Raw genomic sequence first — 22,763 nt, 5'->3', positions numbered from 1 at the left:
GGAAGGTCGAGGCTAAAAAATCAAACGGACCTTGATGTTTTATTCTGCTTTCAAACTTTTTGAATGATCGATTTTTCTTTGATAGAAAAGTCATTTTAAATGTTTTTTCTTTTAAATTTGAATTGTAATTTCCACCGTGGCTTGTACAAACCAGTTTTAAAGTATAGTAATTGTTGAGGTTTGAAGTATTTTTTGATCGAAAATATATCAAATAATATTTATTTTATTTTAAAAAAAGTTAATTTTAAATAAAGTTTTTTAAAAATATAATTTTACCTACATTTCTAAACACTTTGTTCTCCTTGTCATGTGAACAAGTAAACACAAAAGAGCAAAATGCTTTTTTGGGGTATTGAAGATTAGCTTGAAGAACAAGTTAATTAGAAATGGAAGCATCAATCAAGATGATAAAGACTTTACTCGAAAGTCGAAACCCTAGAGAATTGAAGCAAAGTCTAAAGTAGCAAAGATGTTCCACGTTCAAAGGAACGGGATCCTTAATTTGCCATCATCATCGTTAATTTGTTCAAATTTTTAACAACTTTCTCTTACTATAAAATTGTTAGCGCATGCATTCAAGAGAGCATTTTCGCCGCTTCATGCGCCAAGTTAATTTCCAGACCTTCTTCAACGTTCCCCTTCTGTGCTCAATCAATGCCATAACTTCGAGTTTTTTTTTTTCTCTTTTTCTTTTAGTAAAGTACAATGTATTTACTTTTCAATAACTATAAGTTTAAATTTTTTTAATATTATTAAATACTTACATGATCATTAACAAAAACTAATGATCCTCGTCAGACACATGCGGTCATAGAAGATGGATTTCCAAAACAAGAAAAATAAAATTGATCATTATTTAACTTTATGGAGTCGCCAAGCTTGGACTAATGGGTGTCAAATACCTCAAATCACATCACCTACCAGAAAGCATTATATTTGGTGAAAATGGTATGCATATAATGGCCCAATTCTACGTTTCACAATGCCCATGCGTACCACTTTCCTCTGTATTTAGTGGCCAATCTTCAAAATCCCTTTTACATTTTACACTAAAAAAGGTCTAGCATCTTGGTATATGCATTCATTCAACCACTGCCATTATTAATCTTGCGAGCACGTACGAATCAGATTTTTCCAAGGTCTCTTTAAACCATGGCCATTAGTTCGGACAACACAGGAGAAGTTGGATGGAGTGGTGGTGGTCGTGGATTATGAATTTTAGCTTAATTTTTTTTAAAATCTAAGTATTTAACACAATTTGATAAAAGATAAATAACTTTTAAAATTATAATTAGACTAAAAACATCTTTACTCACACCGTACTGCATTATAATATTAAATGAAACTAAGATCTTATTTATTTTTACATTTTAAAAAATGCTTTTAAAAAAAATTAATTATTTTTTTTATTTTTTCTTTACTTTAAATTAATATTCTTTGTGTTTTCAGATTATTTTGATATACTGATTTCAAAAAATTAATTTTTAAAAAATTAAAAAAATATATTATTTTAATACATTTTTAAATATAAATATTTTAAAAAAGCAATCATAATTATATTTTCACACAGCTCTATACAAGCATTGATAATTCAACTAGTATTTCTTAGTACTAAAAGATTCTATCCCATTAAGAAATCAAGTTTATACATCAATGTTTTCCTAGTAAGATGACACTGTCAAAGTATAGATAATGGTGCACTCAAAGGAGTTTTTCTCTTGGATTACGCTGGTTTTCATGGCTTCTAACCAAAAAAGAAACATTATGATAAGCAAGCATGGATGCTAATGACTTGCTGTCTGGACATTAATTTGATTCCCTTACATACAGATGCTGACAAGAAATTTGTTGATATAACTTGGAATCTTATTCACTGATCACCAAATAAATTATTACAGCTCCCACTATGAGATCATATGTAAATAATTAATTAACAATGTTGTCCTTGAGAGGTTGTGGCAGTTAAAAAATGATTTGGATAAACATAAAATAGTACAAAAGAAGTCTTCCATACATACTGGATAACGAAATTAATTGCTCAAAAAATATTTTATTATCTGAAGATGTGAGAATAACTTTTTATATCCGTTATTCTCTTCTGTATTATTAAAAAAAGATTTTAAATAAAACTGTAAATTAAATAGAAAAAAAATCTAAATTAAATAGGAAAACATGACCAATCCTAAATAGTAACTTCTAGATTTAATTTTAACGTCTTACTTAACTCTATTGGTTATAAAACTTAACCCCATATTTTTTTTTTGGTGCTAACAAACCTTAACCTCATATGTATTTGGATTTTCTAAAATCTCGTAGTAAAATTTTAGTTTGATATAATTTAACTTATGCGTTTAGAAGTCTCGTGCTCTGCTAACTATTAAATACTTTTGACACTAAAAGGAGGGTGCTCGGTTCAGCGGTAGCTGGTGGGTTTTTTTTTCAAACTCAATAATTTGCTATCGTTTGGTTATAAATAGCGGTTGCGGTTTGACTCATAAGACCCATTAAAAATGAGGTGTTTAATCATAAGTTTTTTTGATGAAGTAATTTTTTCAAGTTTCTCATCTTGTTGCGTTGTTTTTCAATGGAGAGTTGAACTCTACTGTTCATGTGAACAGTGGAGTCACTCTCTACTCTTCTGACTAGATCTGGTCTGGTATAAAGTTTGATAACGTATTATTTACAAAATTTGATTGTAATTTCAATTTTATTCTTGTCGGGTCCGATTCTAATTAAAAAAAATCAATTTTTATTTTTATTTTTAATTGTATTTTATTCAAAAAATTAGAAAGAGATCGATTGATGACATATCATTTGCAGAATTTGATCGCAATTCCAATTTTGTTCTTGTCGGGTCCGACCCCTGTTACAAAAAATTTATTTTTATTTTTATTTTTATTTTTATTTTTATTTTTAATTGTGTTTTATTCAAAAAATTATAAAGAAGATCACATGATGACGTAGCATTTGCAGAATTTGATCAAACAATAAAAAATATTTGATATCAATATTATTTATTTCATGATGTAATAGCAGTAGTTAAATCTACATTATTTAAATTAAAAACCATCAATATATATTCATTATTTTATAACTTCAATTTGAAAAGTATTTTTTAACCAAAAACATTAAATTATTTTTTGTTTAACTACAATTTCAATCACAGTTTTAATCAAACATATATTTTTTCAAACCAACCTCAACTAAAAATATTTTTTATAAAATAATTTTTTTCAAACCACAACCATAACAGCTACCACAAACCAATTTATAAACTGCAAAGTAACTAACCATTTATTATAAAATATGGAGAGAAAATTGGTTTGTTCCATGCGTGATCCTTTTGCCGTCAAATTTAAGAAACGGCCGTGAGTGAAAATGGAAGAAGCCGACTTTTCAAGACCTAGCTTGGAGCAATGAATGTCCTAGCATGAGAGTTAGGTCGTAGTTCAAAATACTTCAAACATCATTAGAACAAACAAGATTTATCACTATAAAATTAAGGAATAGTTTCAGTAACCGAACCAGTTCCCATGCCATGTCTGCAACTACAATGTCTAAGGAATTTAAGGATTTAATAAAGCACATAGCAGAGCTGTCTCTCACTATAGAGAATAGGAGCTAGCCCATACATTGTTAAAGATATTTACTTTGTAGCTTTTCTGGTTCGTTCATTCAAGCTGGCATCCTTTTTCCTTTTCAACTTTGAAATATAGTCTTAGGTGATGTCGGCTGAATTCTTGGAAAAGGAAGAAGCCTTGTATGGATGATTTTTCACCAATAATATCTTCCTTGTTTCTTCATATCTTTTTCCCCCTCGCAATTTCTTTGAAAATACTACTCTTATATTTCAAATCAATTAAGACATAGGGAAAATATTGTTAAGTCACTGTTCACATCACTTTAAATTACCCTAGTGATTTGTCTTCTTTTTTTCCCTAGTTTTTTTTTATTACACTTTTATAAGCCAAAATTAATGGCCAAATAAAACACATTTATTAAAAAAAAAAAGATTCAAAGATAGAGGACTAAGATGAAAAGAACAATAAAAATAGAAGTGTTTTCTAAACTTGGGACTAAACGTACATTTTGGTATTCCAACCTTTTCAATTATAAACTTTCAGTTCCTAATCATTTATAAAATTCATTTTTTATCCCAAACTTTATTTTTTTATTTTTTGGTTCTTGGTTAAAAGATAAGTGAGAAAGTGGTCACATTCTAATAGTAGATAGAAAAAGTCTTGGTTAAAACCGATTCAAGGTTATAAAAATTGATGGTTTGGTGTCAATAAGTTTTTTTTAACAAAAAAAGTTTATACATGATTTTTATTTTTTTTTGAACTTATTTGAAATTATAGATCTTAACCTTAAAAGAATTTTTATTTTGAATTGATTGTAAGTTTTTAAGCTAATTCTTGGATTGTTAGAGGTTATCAATATACTTTAGAAGATGTTTAAAGTTTTTTTTTTTTTTTTTTTTTCGGATCGAAATATGATTGAAAGTGGGTTTCTTTTGGTCTGAAGCATACCAACCTGATTTTCTTACGACTAGAGATCGACAGGATCTAAGTAATGAGCTACTCTAGGTTCAAGTGTGCCTAAGCCTTTTTTGGAGAACTAGGAACTCTAAGCTTCCTAGTATGAGAGAATGGATTTTTTTTGCTTTTTTTTTTTTTAATTTTTTTTAATTAAAGTTATTATTATTTTTTAATTTCATCATATTTGGTTGATTATTAATTAAGCAATTGTAATTTTATTTAATTGTGAATTTTTTTTCCAATCACTTAGATATTTTGTTGGTTCTTGATTTTATAGGTATCTATTTTTGATAAAAAAATTATATATAAAAAAAATTATTAAGTCCAATTAAGTTCATAACCCTGAGTCACAAGTTTGCTTGATTAATTTTAGCTATGTAGGGATTGGGCTTGATATTATGTTTTTATTGCATAAATAATTCTTGATTTTTTTAATTAGATATATACATGAACTTTTTGAATTCCTGCTTTGAATATATATATATATATATATATATATATATATATATATACAACATAAAAACCTACATATACATTTTAGATGATGATGATATTTTTGCATAAACCTTATGTCATGGTACCAAGTAATGGTCCGTGACTTGATGCAATCAATAATGGAATATGGAGCTTTCAGATGGTGATTGAGAAGTGAAGTTGAATAATAGACAAATAAAGCAATCACATGGTTTATTTCTGAATTTCAAAGTTTTGTCTGTCAGGTAGATGAGGAATTTCAGAATGGTTAGAAAATATGAGCAAACAGCTTGAGACGACAGACATTTTCAAACAGATTTTAGTTGACTCTGCTGCATTTGGTTAATAATTTAATTGGCTAAGAATTATTTTTTTAGTTTGTTTAGTCCTATGAATGTGTGACAAGGAAAACACCGAAAGATTGCAGATTTATGTGATCTTCTGCCAAGAACTCATGTTCAAGTAACTCAGAACAAAGGAATATATATAGGCTTTGTCCAATTCATGGCTGTGGATCTCTGTAAGTCATACAGGAAGAGGCCCAATTGTGCACAAGGACTTCGAGACTTTTGAGCCTAACCCAAAATTGGGAAGTCCATGCACAACTCTTGCAGGTAAATCATACACGAGAGGCTAAAAGCTAGGCATGAAAATTAAAATTTGTTAAAAAATAATATAAATTATATTTAATAATTTAAGTTTTTAAATTAAGATGATTCGAAGTTTAAATTTTATTATTTTTATTTATTTGATAAAAAAATTTAAATACAAGATAGTATAGATTCATACAAATTTAAAGTTTAAATATTTTTCCTTAAAAAAATATGTTAGAATACATTATAAATTATATATTAACTTAATCTTAAATTTTTTAGATTGAAATAGTTTTTTCAAGCTGAAATTGCTATGATTCTTTCACTAAAAGGGAAAAACTACAACAATCGGAAGCAAACAATAAATTGAGATTTAGCAATTCTGAGGCTTTTGACTTTAACTTAAAATAGTTTATTAATATCTATCCTGTTGCTACCAATATGTTGTACAATATCTTGGGCTTAAGTTTATTTGAGGTTCCTTTTTCTTTGCAGCACAGGAATGCTTTGTTCATTCCTGAAGAAATTGGAAGGATCTGTTGCAGTCTTAACCCGCGCTAGTCTCTTGAAGTTGTTCTTGAAATACTTCAAGCCCCAAACACTTGCCTTTGCAAAGCTTGTATTTCCATGATTATTCCTGCCCAAATCAAGATCTCTGTAGTTGAGATAGGCAGCTCTTGGTGAGTTTGAAACGTAAGGGGCCATGTAGGCATACAGTTTTCTCATCCATTTTAGGTTCTTCTCTGTTTCCTCTTCCACATCCCAGGTTATAATGTACTGGATTTCGAAAATATTCCCGTTTCTGTGTGGGAAAGGTGTTTCCGAGTCCGAAATCTCACTCATTCTCCCTCCGTAAGGTGTCAAGATCAACATCGAGGTCTCCTCTTCGAGTAGCCTTTTATACAGCCCTTCCAGGCCAGTTTCTGGAATAGGTTCCTTGACGTAATCCGATTTCCCTTTGAAGAATCCCTTGAACTGAGCAGTCCTGCTGAGTAGAACATCTAAGGAGTCACTCGGTGAGAAGCCACCATAATAGAGGACAGATTGGATCCAACTCATTTCACTGCAGTTTTCGCGCGTTAAGCCCAACTCGGGGAAGCTATCTTGCATCACAGGGAGAAGCTCCTCCGCCCTGCCAAGAAACAATGACGCAAACGAAACTTGAATAGTTTTATTGCCATTGGAGCTAGAGGTAGCAACTGCTATAGTAGCATGGAGGAAAAGGTCTTCATGAAGCTTGTCTCCGAACTTATGAAGAAGATTGGATTAAAGAGAATATTACACCTGCAGAGAGCAAAAATGCAATCTGCTGATCAGCCTTGGAAGGATTAATTTTCCCTTTGTAATACATTGATTGGACTTACCTTACAGATTTTCAGTCTACCCCTGATATATACTTTGCATGCAACTAATTCACGTTGTGAAGCAATAATTCTCAAACTCCCATTGATAGGATGCACCTTGCTGTAAGGTCTTTTCGATATTAAAAACAGTTACAGTTGGAGGAACCGAAACCAATCTAACTTTCCATGAGAAAACGACTCCAAAGCTAGCCCCTCCCCCTCCTCGAATGGCCCAAAAAAGATCTTCTCCCATTGATTCTCTATCAAGAATTCTTCCATTAGCATCAACTATCCTAGCATCAATAACATTATCAGCTGCTAAGCCATACTTCCTGAATATGGTCCCAAGTCCACCTCCACTGAAGTGTCCCCCAACTCCCACCGTAGGACAGCTACCTGCCGGGAAGCCATGGACCTTGCTTTTCTCCGCAATTCTGTAATATAACTCTCCTATGCTTGCGCCTGCCCCGATCCATGCCGTCTCACTCTCGATGTCAACACTGATGGAACTAAGTTCAGCAAGATCAATAAGTACAAATTCTTGATAAGACAGGAAAGACAGGCCCTCGTAGTCGTGGCCCTCCACTTCGAACTCTTATTTGCATATCATATTTCTTGGCACAAACAATGGCTGCTTGGATTTTAAACTCATTAAATGGAGTGATTATAAATTGAGGTTTCAGAGTTGAAGTGTTCAAGAATCTGAAATTTCGAATGGATGACTGCAGAACCGATGAGTAAGCAGAGCTATTTTTAGTAAGGATGACTTCTGAATATGATCTGGAATGCTGCATATGAGATGAAAAGCATTGCAAGAACATCTCATGAGCTGAACTTGAATTTGCAGACTGAGCTAATGAGACTAAAAGTAAAAGAAGTAAACGACGCATCCTGAAGTTTGATCTTTCCATTTTTTTTCCTTCAGATTGTGATGCATCTTTATAGCCACTTGCCAATTTATGCTGATCACAATTTTGTATTTTCAAAGTCCAAAATGATGAACTTTGAAAGTTATTACAAGACTTTTCTATTTTCTTGAATGCATCTGCCATTAAATCAGCGTGACAGATTCCATACTGACCGGTTTAGAGGTGTTAATGAATTAGGCATAATAGGCTGGAAGATTGGTGAAAGAGATGGTCCAGCCATGTTACTTGATCGATTACACCCACTAGATTAATAACATCAATTTCAAATTAATTTTTCTACACCCAGCCTCAGCCAGATGTAGATTAGCTAAGTTCCAGGTCAAATCTATAAGACCCACTAAATTAATAACATTAACTTTGAGTTAATTTTTTTAATAAAAGTCAAATTTCAAAATATAGACATTAAAAACTCTCTTTTCTGTTTTTTAATGCATAATTTGAGTTTACAAAACATAGCTCAGGATCCTCAAGCAGTTAATATCATTAAAAAAATATACTCTTAACAAGTATCCCGTGAACACACATAGATAAACCTCAAAACCAAAAAGAAAATAACATAAATTATTATTATTATTATTATTATTATCAAGAACAAACATCAATGGGTTCTCCATTGACCCAGCAAAACTTCAGCCCAGGAGTCCTGAGCCCAAATCAGCCTTAGCAAAAGCCATCGCATAAGACTCACCCAGTTCAGAACTATCCTACCCAAACCATCAAATCCTGCTGGAAATAGGAAACAGAAAGCTTTCGATTTCCAACGTTCCTTGTCCTCGTAGGAAACGGAAAGGAATTTTATTAGGTTTCCTACTTAATGATGAATCCTTATATTACACTGAATAGCTACCATACACGTTACTTTCTTCTTCCATATAAATCCATGAACCGCTACCACAACTTGTTTACCTCCTTCTGCTATATCTCAATATTTCCTCTGAAATCTCCCCTACTAATTTTTTTACGTCTTTTAAGCTTAACACCAACTACGTTAATGGGTTCTACTCAGAATCTTGATTCGGATACAGATGAATCAACTTCAAAGAATGTCCATTGCCAGATAACCGAAAGCATATCTGGCTTTGTCATGCAAAGAATAATAAGGTCAGGATTTTCTTCCATCTTTTTGTCTCCTGACAATACAGCTTCGCGTCCTGCACTATCCCTCAATTTCTTACCTTGTTCTGTAAAGATTGAGGCTTCGACAAACCAAGGTCTCTTGCTTTGCACGCATTTGCCGCCAACATATCGAAACATTCCGAAGGTTTATGTGTGCAAGCCCACTACAAAACAATGGAAACAAATTCCGAATCCAAAGACTCGATATAGGAATAAAGCAATTGGTATGATTGTGTTAAGTTCAAGACCTTTGCATTACAAGATTGTGAGATTTTCTCAGCCTAAGTTTCGTACGGATAGAGATTCCTATCGATTTAACAATCTTCGATGCGAGGTTTTTGATTCAAAGATCCACGCATGGAAGCAACTGAAGGAAGTGATTTTGAACGAGTCATTCCTTGGTTTTAATCCTGCTGTATCTGTTTGTGGTTCACTTCATTGGCTTACGTTTGGAAGTAAAATTTTTGCCTTCCATGTGAAGGAAGAGATATATAGCATGATTTCGCTACCCGAACCGGTTCGTAAGAATTATCATCAAAAGCTCATGATGCTCGGTGAGTTTGAGGGAAATCTTGCCCTAATATGTAAAGAGGAAGGAGAACGTTTCATGGAGCTATGGATCATCGAGAACTATGATAGAAAAATATGGAAGAAGAAGCAGATAGTGAACTTTGAAGCTTTAACAAAAGAGTTACCATATATTATCCTTACTGGCGTCTGCAAAGCTAATGTTGCATTAAGGGATGGAATTGATAAGTTGACATTTTTCAACTTAAAAGATGGAAGAACTAAACCTTTGAGGCTGGAGATGGGCTTTGATGTCGTGGAGACGTTTTCATTTGAGTCAGATTTTGAGCCTTATGTGGATGAATCTGTGTAGGAGGATTCAAGAGGAAATCAAGAACAAGAGAATTGAAACCAAGAAAGTTTTTCATGATTAAGTTGGTTTAATTCTTTAGATTTTTAGTGTCTAACACTACTCTCAATCTATTTAGGAGTCGTTCGTTCATTGTTTTTATGGCAAAGAATTTTATTGATCTCAATGTTCTGTTGTTGGACCGTTGGTTTATGATTGCTATCCCTATGGTATTCAATTTTTCTGCCAATATATGAGATTGTTTAATTGTAAGACAACATACAATCAAATAAAAATTTAGTCCCTTTGAAAAATTACCTATGATTGATAGTTTAAATTTGTTTCTCTAGCTACTGTTAATTTCTTTTTTAGAAGATTTTGATAGTGATTTACAAAAAAAAAAAAACAAAATATGATTATACATTTAGCTTAGCTAATATGATGGGCTAATGCCTCTTTATCTTGTTTTAGATTATGAGCCTCATTTTTTTTCTGCGTAGAAGCAGCCTGCCTTTTCTGATTAAAGAAGAAGGGCTCCATAGATGTTTGTGGCCTTTGGGCTAGCCCGTAATTCACATCCAGTTTTAGCCACATATCTTCACTGCCTAAATTCAGGACCACCAAACCATCTGTTATCAGGTCGTTGTCACTGAGCCGTGACCATCTTATGGCAAATTATAGTCCTTTCATAAATAGGATCAAACAAGGGAACACCATACAAAGAAGTAGAAATATCCTTCAAGGATTCCATTTTTTTTTCCCTCTCCAAATGGAATTGAAAAAGCCTCAATTATATACAAACAGGCCAGCCTATGAGTTTCCCACTTGGAATGCCAAACAAGAGAAAAGAGAAATCCAAGAATAGCTACGAACACATCATCATCCTCTGATCCTTAAAGACAAGCAAAGTAATCAAGATTTCTATTTGAATCAACATGGATGATATAGACCTTGAAGTAGAGCCTCCAGCAGTCAACCCTGATCCATGTTCTACATCTGCAATAACAGAACAACGTCAGTTACCAGGAAGCAAGAAACTGAGTCTGAGCAGGACATAAGACATAGAAGAAAAAGCATGTGTACACGCCTTCATCATTTGATTCAAGTTGAGTCTATTAGAATTAAATTGAGTGTCGACATCATACGAGCCACATGTGATGCATAGCTGTTAAAGCCAAAAGGACCTAAATTCATCTGTGAGGATAATTGATGCAACTGGGGCACAAAAGATTGATGAGAAACGACACTCGTCATGTTGTGTCAATCATAAAGCACACATATATTACCTAGAATATGAGTTCATCTTCATCATCAACATGATTTTTTTTTTAAAAAAGAAGATGATTTGGTTCATGAGATGTGTCATAACCCAATTTTTGACCATTTTATTTTTATTATTTTTATTTACTGAAAAGGATAAAAAATTGATGAAAAAAATAATAATAATGATGATGAAAAAACAACTAAAATGAAATAAATGAAGAATGAATTAAAATTTGGGTTAAGGGCAACATGATTGGAAGTTTTTAAGGTTTAATTAAACTTTAGAATTAATCTAATTAAGCTTGGAATTAATTTAATTAATTCAATCAAGAGTTTAATTGGAGAATTAATAAGTTTTGAGACTTAATTAAGCTTGGAATCAATTGATTTAATCCAATTAAGGGTTTAATTGGAGAATTGATAAGTTTTGAGACTTAATTAAGCTTGGAATTAATTTAATTAATCCAACTAAGGGTTTAATTGGAGAATTGATAAATTTTGAGACTTAATTGAACTTGGATTTAATTGAATTAATGAAATCAGGGACTTAATTGAAGAAATATTAACGTTTGGGGTCCAAATTGTGAAATTAAAATCCAAGGATTGCATTGAAAATGGCGCGCAAATGCAGGGGCCAATTACAGTTTAAACCAAGGGCTTAATTATAAAATGTTCGAAACTTCACGGGTCAAAGTAAAAATAGCCACTGTCATCTCCAAACGGCGTCGTTTTGAAGGCTTTGTTCATCTTCTTCTTCTTTAAGCCAGCGACCGTTTTCCATAGTAAAGGCAGAGAGGCATTGCAGCAGTAATCGTTCGTTGGCTTCAGTTATGGGCGCTTTAATGGTGTTCGACCCTCAACCTGCCACCCGTTACCAACTCGCCGGGCTCTATATAAACTGAGGGAACTCGAAGAACAGGGCTGGTTGGAGAGTTGGAGAGAGGAGAGGACCGAAAAAGCCACTGGTGATCACAGAACCGGGGAGATTAGAAAAAAGACTTTCGTTCCTCTGTTTCTTCTCAAAGAAACAGAGGAGGCTAAAGAAGAAAGCCACGAGCAGAGGAAAAAAACCAGCGAAGAAAGGGGAGAGACATAGCGGGACAGAGGAGAAAAACCCAGCAAAAAACCGAGAGAAAGAAAATACACAGCCAAAAACAAAACAGAGAAAACGCAAGCATAGAAACCCAGAAAACCCAACATTAACATCACAATCTCCTCAATTCCCCCTGCAAATCAGAAAAGAAAAAAAACCAAGCAACAAGCCGTGACCTTCATCATCACCGAAACAAGAGGAAAACAAAAGGGGACAGTCATACACAGTCAAGAGCGAAATCACTCTACTGCCAGCCTCCTCACGATCTCCAGAAGCAGGTAAGCCATTCTCATTCTCTCTTCATTCTTATTTGAATTTTGCAAATGCAAGAACTGTGCGAAGGTAATTTAATTACCTTCGCACAGTTGCTGCACACGTGAAATTGCTTCACGCGTGCAGTGTAATTAAACAAGCCAGGCCACTGGCTTGGGCCAGTGGCCGGGCTGGCTGGGCCCAGTCCAGCCCCTTTTGGGCTGAACTGGGCTAGGCCAAAAAAAAATATAGATAATAAAAAAAAAAGTGTAGACAAAAATTTTGCATGTCTTAATTTTTTTTTAGAGCCACGAATATTTACCAACACCAGAGTTGGATTTATTCGTGGTCGAATTTTTAATTGAAATTATTTGTGGTGGAATATTTATCAACGCCAGAGTTGGATTTATTCGTGGTCGAATTTTTAATTTGGAATTATTTGTGGTGGAATATTTACCGACGCCAGAGTTGGATTTATTCGTGGTTGAATTTTTAATTGAAATTATTTGTGGTGGAATTTTTACCAACGCCAGAGTTGGAATTATTCGAACTCGAATATTCACTGGCGCCAGAGTCAGGAATATTATAAACAAATTATCATAGCATAAATTAATAAATATTTGGCAATTTAAGACAAAACCAACAATGCAGTCTGCCTTAGGCAGAACGTTTAAGGGGTGATAATATCTTCCCTTTTACGTAACCAATCCCGAGCCATAGAATCTCTGTTGACCAGTTAGGGTTCCTAGTAACCATAATACTAGGTGGCGACTCCTCAAACAAGACTTTTCCCCTATAAGAACCGGATGCCAAAAATATGTTCTTTTTCCATAATCAAGAGAATTATTTTGCAGGGCCGCCGCGATGTCGAGTGCGACAAGATGTAAGCTAGTTGTTGGTGGTGGGATTTTGCTGCTGGAACAAGTTGTCGGACTGCTATCTGTTAAGAGATGTGTGAAGAATCTAAGCTAGTTGGACAAAAGCAATTGTTTTCAAGCCTCAACATTGTCAGCCATGTGGAGGCATATCGTGTGTGGATGACCCAGGAGACTACAAGCACATATGTAAGCCTTTTGTACGGATTTGGACTTAAGAGCATATGTTCCTTCCTCGAAAACATGGCAAAAATCATGGGATGTAAGCAATCAACAGCTTTTTAATCAGAACCAAAATGGAAAGAACCTTGAAACTTTCATATATGATTGGCACTGTAATATTGCGGTTGTTGGGCGTTATTTTTTATATTTCTTCCCTCAATCACAATTTTGAAACCCGACATATCACCTGAAGATACGGAGGCTTAATGCACCTTTCCTTGTCCTATATATTTTGTGATTTGTGACTGTAGATAAAGCTGCTCTATGGCAAAACAAGTAACCATTCATTCACGAAAGATCAAATGAAGAAAAAGCATACACTTGGAAAGGTGAAGAAGGCAGGTATGATAAATAGAGGGGATAAGATCTGCTATTGTCAAGATCACAGATTTGCATTACCCTAAAGTAAGGTTTATTTTATAAATTAAAGAAAAGGGAAAAGATCGACGATGATGGAAGGGCAAGATTCCACCAAAAAGCAATCATGTAGCTTTCCAATTGAAAATAAAGCAACTACAGATTATTATTTCTATTACAAACCATTTGGTTAAAATCACTTCCAAAAATCTTCTATGCCTTACTTGGTAAAGTAGGGATGCTCTGCTCATTCCTGAAGAAATTTTCTGGATCAACAGCAGTCTTTACTTTCACCAACCTATCAAAATTGTCATTGAAATACTTGTAGCCATAAACACTACCCTGTTCGAAACTATCTTTACCAGCCTCCATAACACCAATGTCAAGATCCCTGTAGTTCAGATATGAACTCCTTGGATTCTTGGAAACAAATGGGGTCATGTAACTGTGAAGCCTCCTTATTTGAGTCATGAAATTCTTGTCTGCCTCGCTTCCAGCTTCTTCCCAATTCACTGAATACTGCACCTTGAACAAATTGCCTGCCCTGTGAGGGAATGGAGTTTCTGAGGCAGGGATTTCATTCATTCTACCACCATAAGGATTGAAAACCAATCCAGTCTTGCCTACTTCGATCATCTTTTTCCACAACCATTCCAACCCATCTTTTGATATTGGATTCTGAACATAATCTGATTTCCTCTTCAAGAAATTGGCATCATTAGGATTCCTATCAAGAAGAACATCAGGTGACTTTCCAAGATTTTGAGACTCATCCCACCACATCACAGACTGAATCCAACTTGTCTCATTACAATCCTCCTTCTTCAATCCCAATTCAGGGAATTCTTTTCCCAATAAAGCCACAAGACTATCAGAATTCCCTAAATACAATGCCACAATTGACGCTCTAATAGTCTGATTACCGTTCCTTGTCACAGGCTGCAAGAGCATCCTCATGAAAAGATCATTACTTGTTTGAGGAGCAACTAATTGCCACTTGTAAACAACATCAGTAGCATTCTGTTCAAGTGTTCTCTCTGCTCTGAAAACAGTAACTGTCTCAGGAACAGAAACAAGCTTGATCTTGTAAGAAATTATAACCCCAAAACTCCCACCACCACCTCCACGAATTGCCCAAAAAAGATCCTCCCCCATTGCTTTCCTATCAAGAAGTTTCCCATTAACATCAACAATTTCTGCATCCACTACATGATCAACCGACAACCCATATTTCCTTACCATATTGCCATAACCCGCACCACTTAAATGCCCACCAACACCAACCGTGGGACAGATCCCCGCAGGAAAACCATGAACTTTGCTGCTCTCCCAGATTTTATAATAAAGTTCACCAAGAGTAGCCCCTGCTTGAACAGTAGCAGACTCATCGTTGACATTAACTTCAATAGATCTTAGATTAAACATGTCAAGAACGAAAAAGGGCATGTCGGAAACGTAGGAAATCCCATCATAATCATGCCCACCACTTCTGATTTTGAGCTGGTAACCAACCTTTTTTGTGCAAATAACCGTGGCCTGAACATGGGATATTTGAGATGGAGTTACAATGACAACTGGCTTCGGAGTTGCTGAGGTATTGTAACGTGCGTTTCTTATGTAAGCTCTTAAAACTGTAGTGTAAGATGCGCTAGATTGTGAGTAAACAAGTTTTGAGATTTCGTCTTGTGGGTTTGTGTTGCTTTCTAGGCATTGAAGGAAAGATTCATAAACTGAATCATCACCATCAGCCGTGGCAGAGAAAGAAGAAGAAGTTATATTGAAGATAAGAATTACAAGGAAGGCTAAAAGGGCTGGTTTTGCCATTTTATTTAGTGTAAGAGAGAATGATTGCCTTTGTGTGGATTTTAGTTAAGCGAGGAGAAAGTGTTTATATGGAAAATAAATGTCTTTTTATTTAATGGTTGAAAATGATTACCGTGTTTTTAGGAGAAAATTCAAATATGGAAGCTTTTCTTTGACGATCAAGAAGCGGAAATTGGGATATGACGTTCGCCAAGTGAGCATTGATCTTGAAATCATAATTATCACCCGATCTAATATCTGAAGTAATGAGCCGGCCTAAATCTATTTTAAAATCATTTTTTTTCTTTTTCTTTTAAAAAAAAACATCACATCAAATAAAGTTATTTTATATGAAAAAAATTAGGTTGCCGAATCGATTCATAGGGCAACAAGTTGATACCTATCCTTGAGATTTTTTAATTTAATGTAGAAATTAAAGGTTAGTGTGAAATCATTGATACCAATGTTTTGTAAATTGTTCTTTTTGTACATGTTTTTGACTTGGCTAAGATGTCATTGACTTTCCAGAAAAAAGGTCTGAGCAATCAGCGGCACAACCTCAGGACATGGATTCCACGGTAAAATCGGATGATTTGATAGTTAATCCGCACGTGATTTGGTAGTTAATTAACAAGTCTAATTCGATTGTAACAAATCCGATTTGGCATTAATAGACATAAATCTTACGTTGCAGCTGGTAATTTCGAAGTGGTCATACATGGGTTCGATTTAAGAGAAACGTACTCTTCAGTATGTCTGTATTTGTAATATCCAATCTCATAATATGATGGAACTCTTATTTTTATATTAAATTCTATGTTTTTATAAGAGAAAAGAAAACAATTTTCCATAAATATACTTTAAATGATTGTGTTTTAAATTAATCACCATCACAATCTTTAGATTTACCAACGGAATTTTCCGTTGGTATTTATACTATCATTCCGTTGGTAATTAATTTACCTACAGAATCACTGATGGAAATGCTCCGTCGGTAAGTCTTTCGTTGGTAATTTTTTGTCCGTCGGTAATAAAAAAATATTATTACCGATGGATTTACTGACGGAAAAGGAGCGCAAAAAAAAAATTATCCTCTTCATTCCGTCTGTATTTTCCTTGGAAAAATACCATATGTAATTCCATCAGTAATTATTTTAAAAATTTTATTTTACAAAACTATAAAATAATTAAATTAATATAAATTAACAGTCTATAATATTTAAAAGAAGAAGAAAATCATATGAAAAACAAACTCTACAACAATATTCATACAATTATTAAGAGCAAAAACAATTAAAAATAAAATAAAATAAACAAATATAGTGAAAAAAACATGAAAAAAAAAGAAAAAAGAAAAAAGAAAAATCTTACCTTAATGTGGTTGCAAGTGAAGTTAAGAAGAGATAAAAAAAACAAATTTGTAAAGTATATTAATTAAAAAAAACTGAGAAAAAAAGAAGAAGAAAGGAGAACAATACATATATGAGCATGAAGGAGAAAAGAAGGAGTTGAGGAGAAAAGAGAAGGGAAAGAAATAGATATTGAGGACAATGTCTCGTTTTGGTTGGAGGGAGAGCGTGGTAGTTAAAAAAAAAAAAACTAACTTACTAACTATTTTTGCTATTATTAAAACTATTTGACAAAATTATTATTAGAATGGCAGAGTAAGGAGGAAAATTTATTGACTCTAGAGACGCATCTTAGTAAGTATCATTACCAAGGTCTATTATAATACTTCTTGAAATATTCACGTTTACAAACTCTCGCATTGTTATCACTTGATTCTGCTCATATACTCATTTAACAAGTATTCTTAAACCTTCATTTTCACACACACACTTTAACATATGATTGTGGGTTGCACGTTGGATTATTAACATTAATTATGTTCTTTTGTTAAAGGTAACAACTAAGGGAAGGGGATAGTATATAATTTGCAAAAAAAAAAAAATGATAATATTGATGATAATAAAAACGTAGATAAGTTTGGTTTCGTAGCCTCCCTAACCTAAGCAATTAAGCCCGAAGGGGTGTTTTAACACCTAATACCCTAAAGTCAACTGACTTAGGAGCTATTGGCCCAAAGCTTGTTACATGGGTTATGGAGAAAAGCTTAAGGGAATCAAACATTGCACTATTTACGTATCAGTATCTGCAACCTGAGTTGCTAAGCTCGTAGGGGTGTCTCAACACCTAATGCCCTAAGACCAACTGGTCTGGGAGTCATTAGCCTAAAACTCGTTACACGGGTTAAAGATACATTGTGTTTTAAGTTGTATGTGTATATATGCAAAAAGAAAAAGAAAGAAAAAAAAAAATAATAATCCCAACCCAAGGAAGTTAACCTTAAACATTCGAACATAATATTGTTTTCTTCCAACAAAAGCCCCATCATCTATGTTTTCATACATTGAGCACATAAAAAGAAGGTTTATTAATATCTTGTTTAAGAAGTATGAAGCAGAAATACAAATTTAATGAGAGTTTGTTTATCTGGATAAATTAATGGAAGTTGAATGATGAATGCCTTGCTTTGTGGAACTTGCAAATTATTTTTTTTATTTTAACGCTTTGATTACTAGGGACTAGTAATAAGCTGGTTGGGGGGTGTGATTAGTACTTAAAAGTGCATGTTTATTAAGGTTTTATATCATCATTTTGCACTTAAAGTATCAATAACTCCTTAACTAAAGCATGTTTTATAATAACAAGTGTTGTTACTTATTTTTTTGAGCCATACGTGCTAATGGAGATGGTGTATATCGCTTTTAAATTGAAGGCAGGAGTTTAGTTCAAGGTTGTTGGGAGATTGACAAAAACAAAGGAGAAGGAAATGTTTTACGGACCATGTTTCAGCTGGCATCTGCTCTCCTGATCCTTCCCCTTTTGCTGTCAAAATTGTCAGGACTCTTAGGCTAATTAGGAGTCTTTTCAATGATAAATTCGTTCCTTTGCTATCTGGTTTCTAAGGTTGGATAAATCCCTCAGAAGCTACACTAAAAAATTGGCTCTACCGTTGTCGTAATTTTTTGTTCCAACTTAGGCTTTGATTCTGATCTAGTTCCATACAATATCCGACCATCCCAGCTATATTTTGTCACTCATGACATGTTGAAAAATTGACCTACACTTTTATTGGGTCCTAGGGCTCGCTATTTTTATGGCCGACTCTTAATCAAAGTAGGATGCTTAGCATTGTCAGTTTTCTGATTTAGATAAGGGGATTCTTTTTTACCAACCAGGTTGCAGCCAATTTCTGTACTTCAACATGAATTTTTCTCATTTCTTAATCCTTCATGAAAGTTGTAGTCCTATACACGTAGATGAATTTTGGTTTTTGAATCACCTGATTTTGATATCAGAAGCTCAAGATATCCCCGTTTCAATATCTCAAAGTGAAAGTAGAGAACTCTACCGCAATCAGGATTCTGACCCAAATTTCACACTAAAGGCTTTGCTTCCATCATGATTGTTCTGGTCTTTATTCTTAGGTTATACTCTCAGTCATATCGGGATGCTCGGCATTTGTCAGTTTTTTAATCGGATAAGGAGACCCCTTTTTACCAACCAGATTGCTGCCAGTTTCTGTTCTTTAAAACAATTTTTATCTCACTTTGAATCCCCATCAAAGTAGTAGTCCTGAACGCATAGATGAATTTGAGCTTTTGAATCGCTTGATTTTGATATCAGGAGCTAAAGATATTCTTGGTTTAATATCTGACGTGAAAGTAGAGAATTCTGCCGCGAGCAGGATTCTGACCCGAGTTGCACTAAAAACTCTGCTTCCATCATGATTTTTCTGGTTGTTATTCTTAGGTTATACTCCCAGTCATATTAGGATGCTCGGCATTCGTCAGTTTTTGAATCAGATTAGGAAACTATTTTTTTTACGAACCAGATTGCAACCCGATTCTGTTCTATAAAATGATTTTATCTCACCTTGAAATCCTTCATGAAAGTTGTAGTCCTATATGTGTAGATGAATTTGAATTTTTGAATTGCTTGATTTCGATATCAGAAGCTCAAGATATTCACGTTTGAATATCTAATGAGGAAGTCAAAATTCTGCCGCAAAACTTTTCTGCCGCATGAAGGATTTTGCCCCCCAAGTTTGCAAGACTAAATTGAAAAAAGACTAAAATAAGGGAGTTAATTGCCTATATAAATTGGAAGAAACTTGGCTGAGTTTTAAAGAAATAGAAAAAGGGATAGGATCAGCAAATCTGCCACCATGAATTACGTGGCTGCTGCTCTATTATTATTTTTTTTAAAAAAAAAACGACACCTCATTGTTTTTACTTTCTTCAGCTGAGAAAAGAGGCGACGCCGTTTTAAAACAACCCCATTATGGTACTGTTTATTTGTTTCAGAACAGTACCTTCCCCTCTGCAACTCTTTCCCTCCTCTGCAGATGTTCCTGCTGGCCTTTTATTCTCACGTCCTTGCGCCCGATTTTCGGCTGCACATCTTAGTTTTAGCTTCAGTCCAAAGGAGACGGTTTTTGCACCTCACTGTGCCAGCTGTGAAAGAAGACGCAAAGAGGAGCCTCACCACCATCTAGTGGCTGGGATTTTCTCCCTAAAAGAGACGGCTGGGATGAGAGGGTTGGAGAGTGGTCTTCAAGCTTGGTTTGGGTATATAAACCAGTGGGCGGTACAACAGAAAAAAAAGAAAGAAGGGAGAGTGCAGAGCGGAAAAAAAAAACAGAGAGAAGAGACCAAAAACAGAGGGAGGAGAAAGCAGAGAGAGACGCAAAGAAAGAGTGAAGAAAAAACCGAGAGAACTCGCATAAGGCTGAGGTGAGATACACAGAAAAACGGTGAGAACGAGAGGCTTTATTTGGTTTTCAGAGGCCGAAAGGCAAAGGCTTTTCCATCTATCTGAACTTCATCTTCTGCATTCAGACAAGTAAGATCTGCAGGTTAGTGTTCCAGTTTTTTTTCTTTCTTCCTTGCTATATTCAAACTTGGCATCTGTTGTTTTTTTCTGTCCAAACCTGTTCCTTCCTTTTGCTCTGGATATTCGTTTCTGAAAAAAGAGCTAGCTGGCCGTTGGTTTGTGTTTGTAGTTCTGTATTTGCTTCAGTATAAATGTGTTGCTCAAGTCGTTTCCGTTTTGCACGAGACTAACGAGTGTGGCAGTATTAAAGATCGGAAAAAGGATGGGTGTTGAGTCATGGTTACTGTTATAGGTTTTGGTTTTCAGAATTGTGGTCTTCTAGTGCATACAGACTTGTTATTTTTTTTAGTTGTAGGATTTGGGTTTAAATGGACGGACTGAATCTTGTGTGAGTAAAGTTTGGCTTTGGGAAATTTATTTTATATATATATATATATATATCAGTGTTTTGGGCCTTTTGCAAATTTTGGAATGGATGTGTATGGCTTGCTTTTTTTTTTTTTTTTTCCCTTTTTTGTGATGCTTGTGTTTTGATAAAAAAAAAATATAAAAAAATATTTCTGCGTGTTGCATACGGCCAATATCCTAACATGTTTTTTTTATGTTTTTTTTTTTAAAAAAATATTTGAACTTTCAAAAGTGTGTTTTCGCATGAATTTCTTAAACACAAAAAAAAAAATTATTATTTCCTTGCATCTTGGATTTTACAACATGTTTGTAAATTCTAAAGGGTGTTGGCCAATATTGCAAAAATATAAAAATCTTATTTTTGGGAATTCATGTTTATTCACTATTAATATTTGGATAAAGAAATCTCAAAAGGGGTAAATATCCAAAATATTCTTATGAATAATTTGTTATTATTCATTATTAATGTTTGGATAAAGAAACCCCAAATGAGCTAATATCTAAAATATTATTAGGAATAATTCGTTATTATTCACCACGGATGTTTGGATAAAGAAACCCCAAAAAGGGTTAATATTCAAAATATTTTTTGGAATAATTCGTCATTGTTCACTATTAATATTTAGATAAAGAAACCACAGGTGGTAAATATCAAAATATTCTTTAGGAACAACAGAGTCATTATCCCTTAATAATACAAGGGAAAATAAACCTATGAAAGGTAAATGTTCAAAATATTGTTAATAGGAATACAACTTGTTTATTTTTAACGGAAGGATCGATTTATGCCTAAATTTTATTTAGAACAATTTAATTGCGTACCCTTGAAAGAAGTCTCAATTATAATTGGGGACATTTCAAATTTTAATTCCACAATTTAAGAGTCATGAAAATTTGAAATACTAAGGCAAAAAATGGGCTTTTAAAGCACCTTAAACTTCCTTAGATTTCTATTTTTTTTTCCTTTCTTTCTCTTGCGATTTACGAGTCGCGAACTCTTGAAATACTAAGGGAAAAATGAGCTCTTAAGCATATTGAATCTCCTTAGATTTCTATCTTAGCTGTCTCTAAATTCATAAATTCCGAATTTATTTCAATCAAACATAGACTTCAAGAGATCTGCACCGTTTCCCTTTGGCACTCTACAGACATATCTAAAGGTATGATCCGTATTGGCCAAGGGTTCTTTTCCTTAGACTTTGAACCCAAGTTCGTTCATCATAGCAGACTTATCCTAAGAAACTGATGGGATTAGAGAACATCAACACCATAGAAATTATAAGGCAAACCAAACACCAAGCAGCTTACCTTAGGTAGGGTGTACTAGGGGTGTTAAAACCTTCCCTCTACGCAACCAGTCACTTGCCTTAGAATTTCTAAAAGACCAGTTAGGTTTTCTAGTGACCATAATACTAGGTGGCGACTCCCTTTTTCACAAAACAAAGAACCCAACATCAATCCCTGCTACCAGGAAGGGTCGCCTCGATGTCAAGCTCTCGAGAGGGTACGACAGGATGGCGACTCCACTGGGGACCCTTGGACTAGGCTCGGTAGTTTGTTTGTTTATGCTATGTATTGTTGGTTTTTGCATTCTTTTTGCTATGAATGGTTAAATACTCTAGCATGCATCTTTGCATCCTGTCATGCATGGTATATTGGATATGGATATAGATTTTATTGCATCTTGTCATGCATCACTTTTTATTATTATTATCTTTTTGAGAGCACACATATTAAACTTT

At 34.1% G+C, this 22,763-nt stretch overlaps 2 protein-coding genes and 1 pseudogene across 2 annotated transcripts; 1 reads left to right on the top strand and 2 right to left on the bottom strand.

Annotated features, from left to right (window-relative positions):
* Nucleotides 1-6,007: 6,007 nt before the first annotated feature.
* On the bottom strand, nt 6,008-7,838 carry LOC118035880 (tetrahydroberberine oxidase-like; annotated as a pseudogene).
* A 1,030-nt stretch (nt 7,839-8,868) lies between these two features.
* On the top strand, nt 8,869-9,873 carry LOC118035909 (uncharacterized). Its single transcript, XM_035041583.1, has one exon. The coding sequence runs from the start codon at nt 8,869-8,871 to the stop codon at nt 9,871-9,873; it is 1,005 nt and encodes a 334-aa protein (XP_034897474.1).
* Nucleotides 9,874-13,057: 3,184 nt separating this feature from the next.
* LOC118035878 (berberine bridge enzyme-like 1) lies at nt 13,058-15,854 on the bottom strand. Its single transcript, XM_073407101.1, has one exon. The coding sequence runs from the start codon at nt 15,733-15,735 to the stop codon at nt 14,125-14,127; it is 1,611 nt and encodes a 536-aa protein (XP_073263202.1). The 5' UTR covers nt 15,736-15,854; the 3' UTR covers nt 13,058-14,124.
* Between the last annotated feature and the right edge of the window lie 6,909 nt (nt 15,855-22,763).

The sequence above is a fragment of the Populus alba genome, chromosome 1 (genome assembly GCF_005239225.2).
Source record: "Populus alba chromosome 1, ASM523922v2, whole genome shotgun sequence".
NCBI lineage: Eukaryota > Viridiplantae > Streptophyta > Magnoliopsida > Malpighiales > Salicaceae > Populus > Populus alba.
The sequence above is the reverse complement of the archived record's forward strand: the minus strand, read 5'-3'. Positions and strand labels throughout refer to the sequence as shown.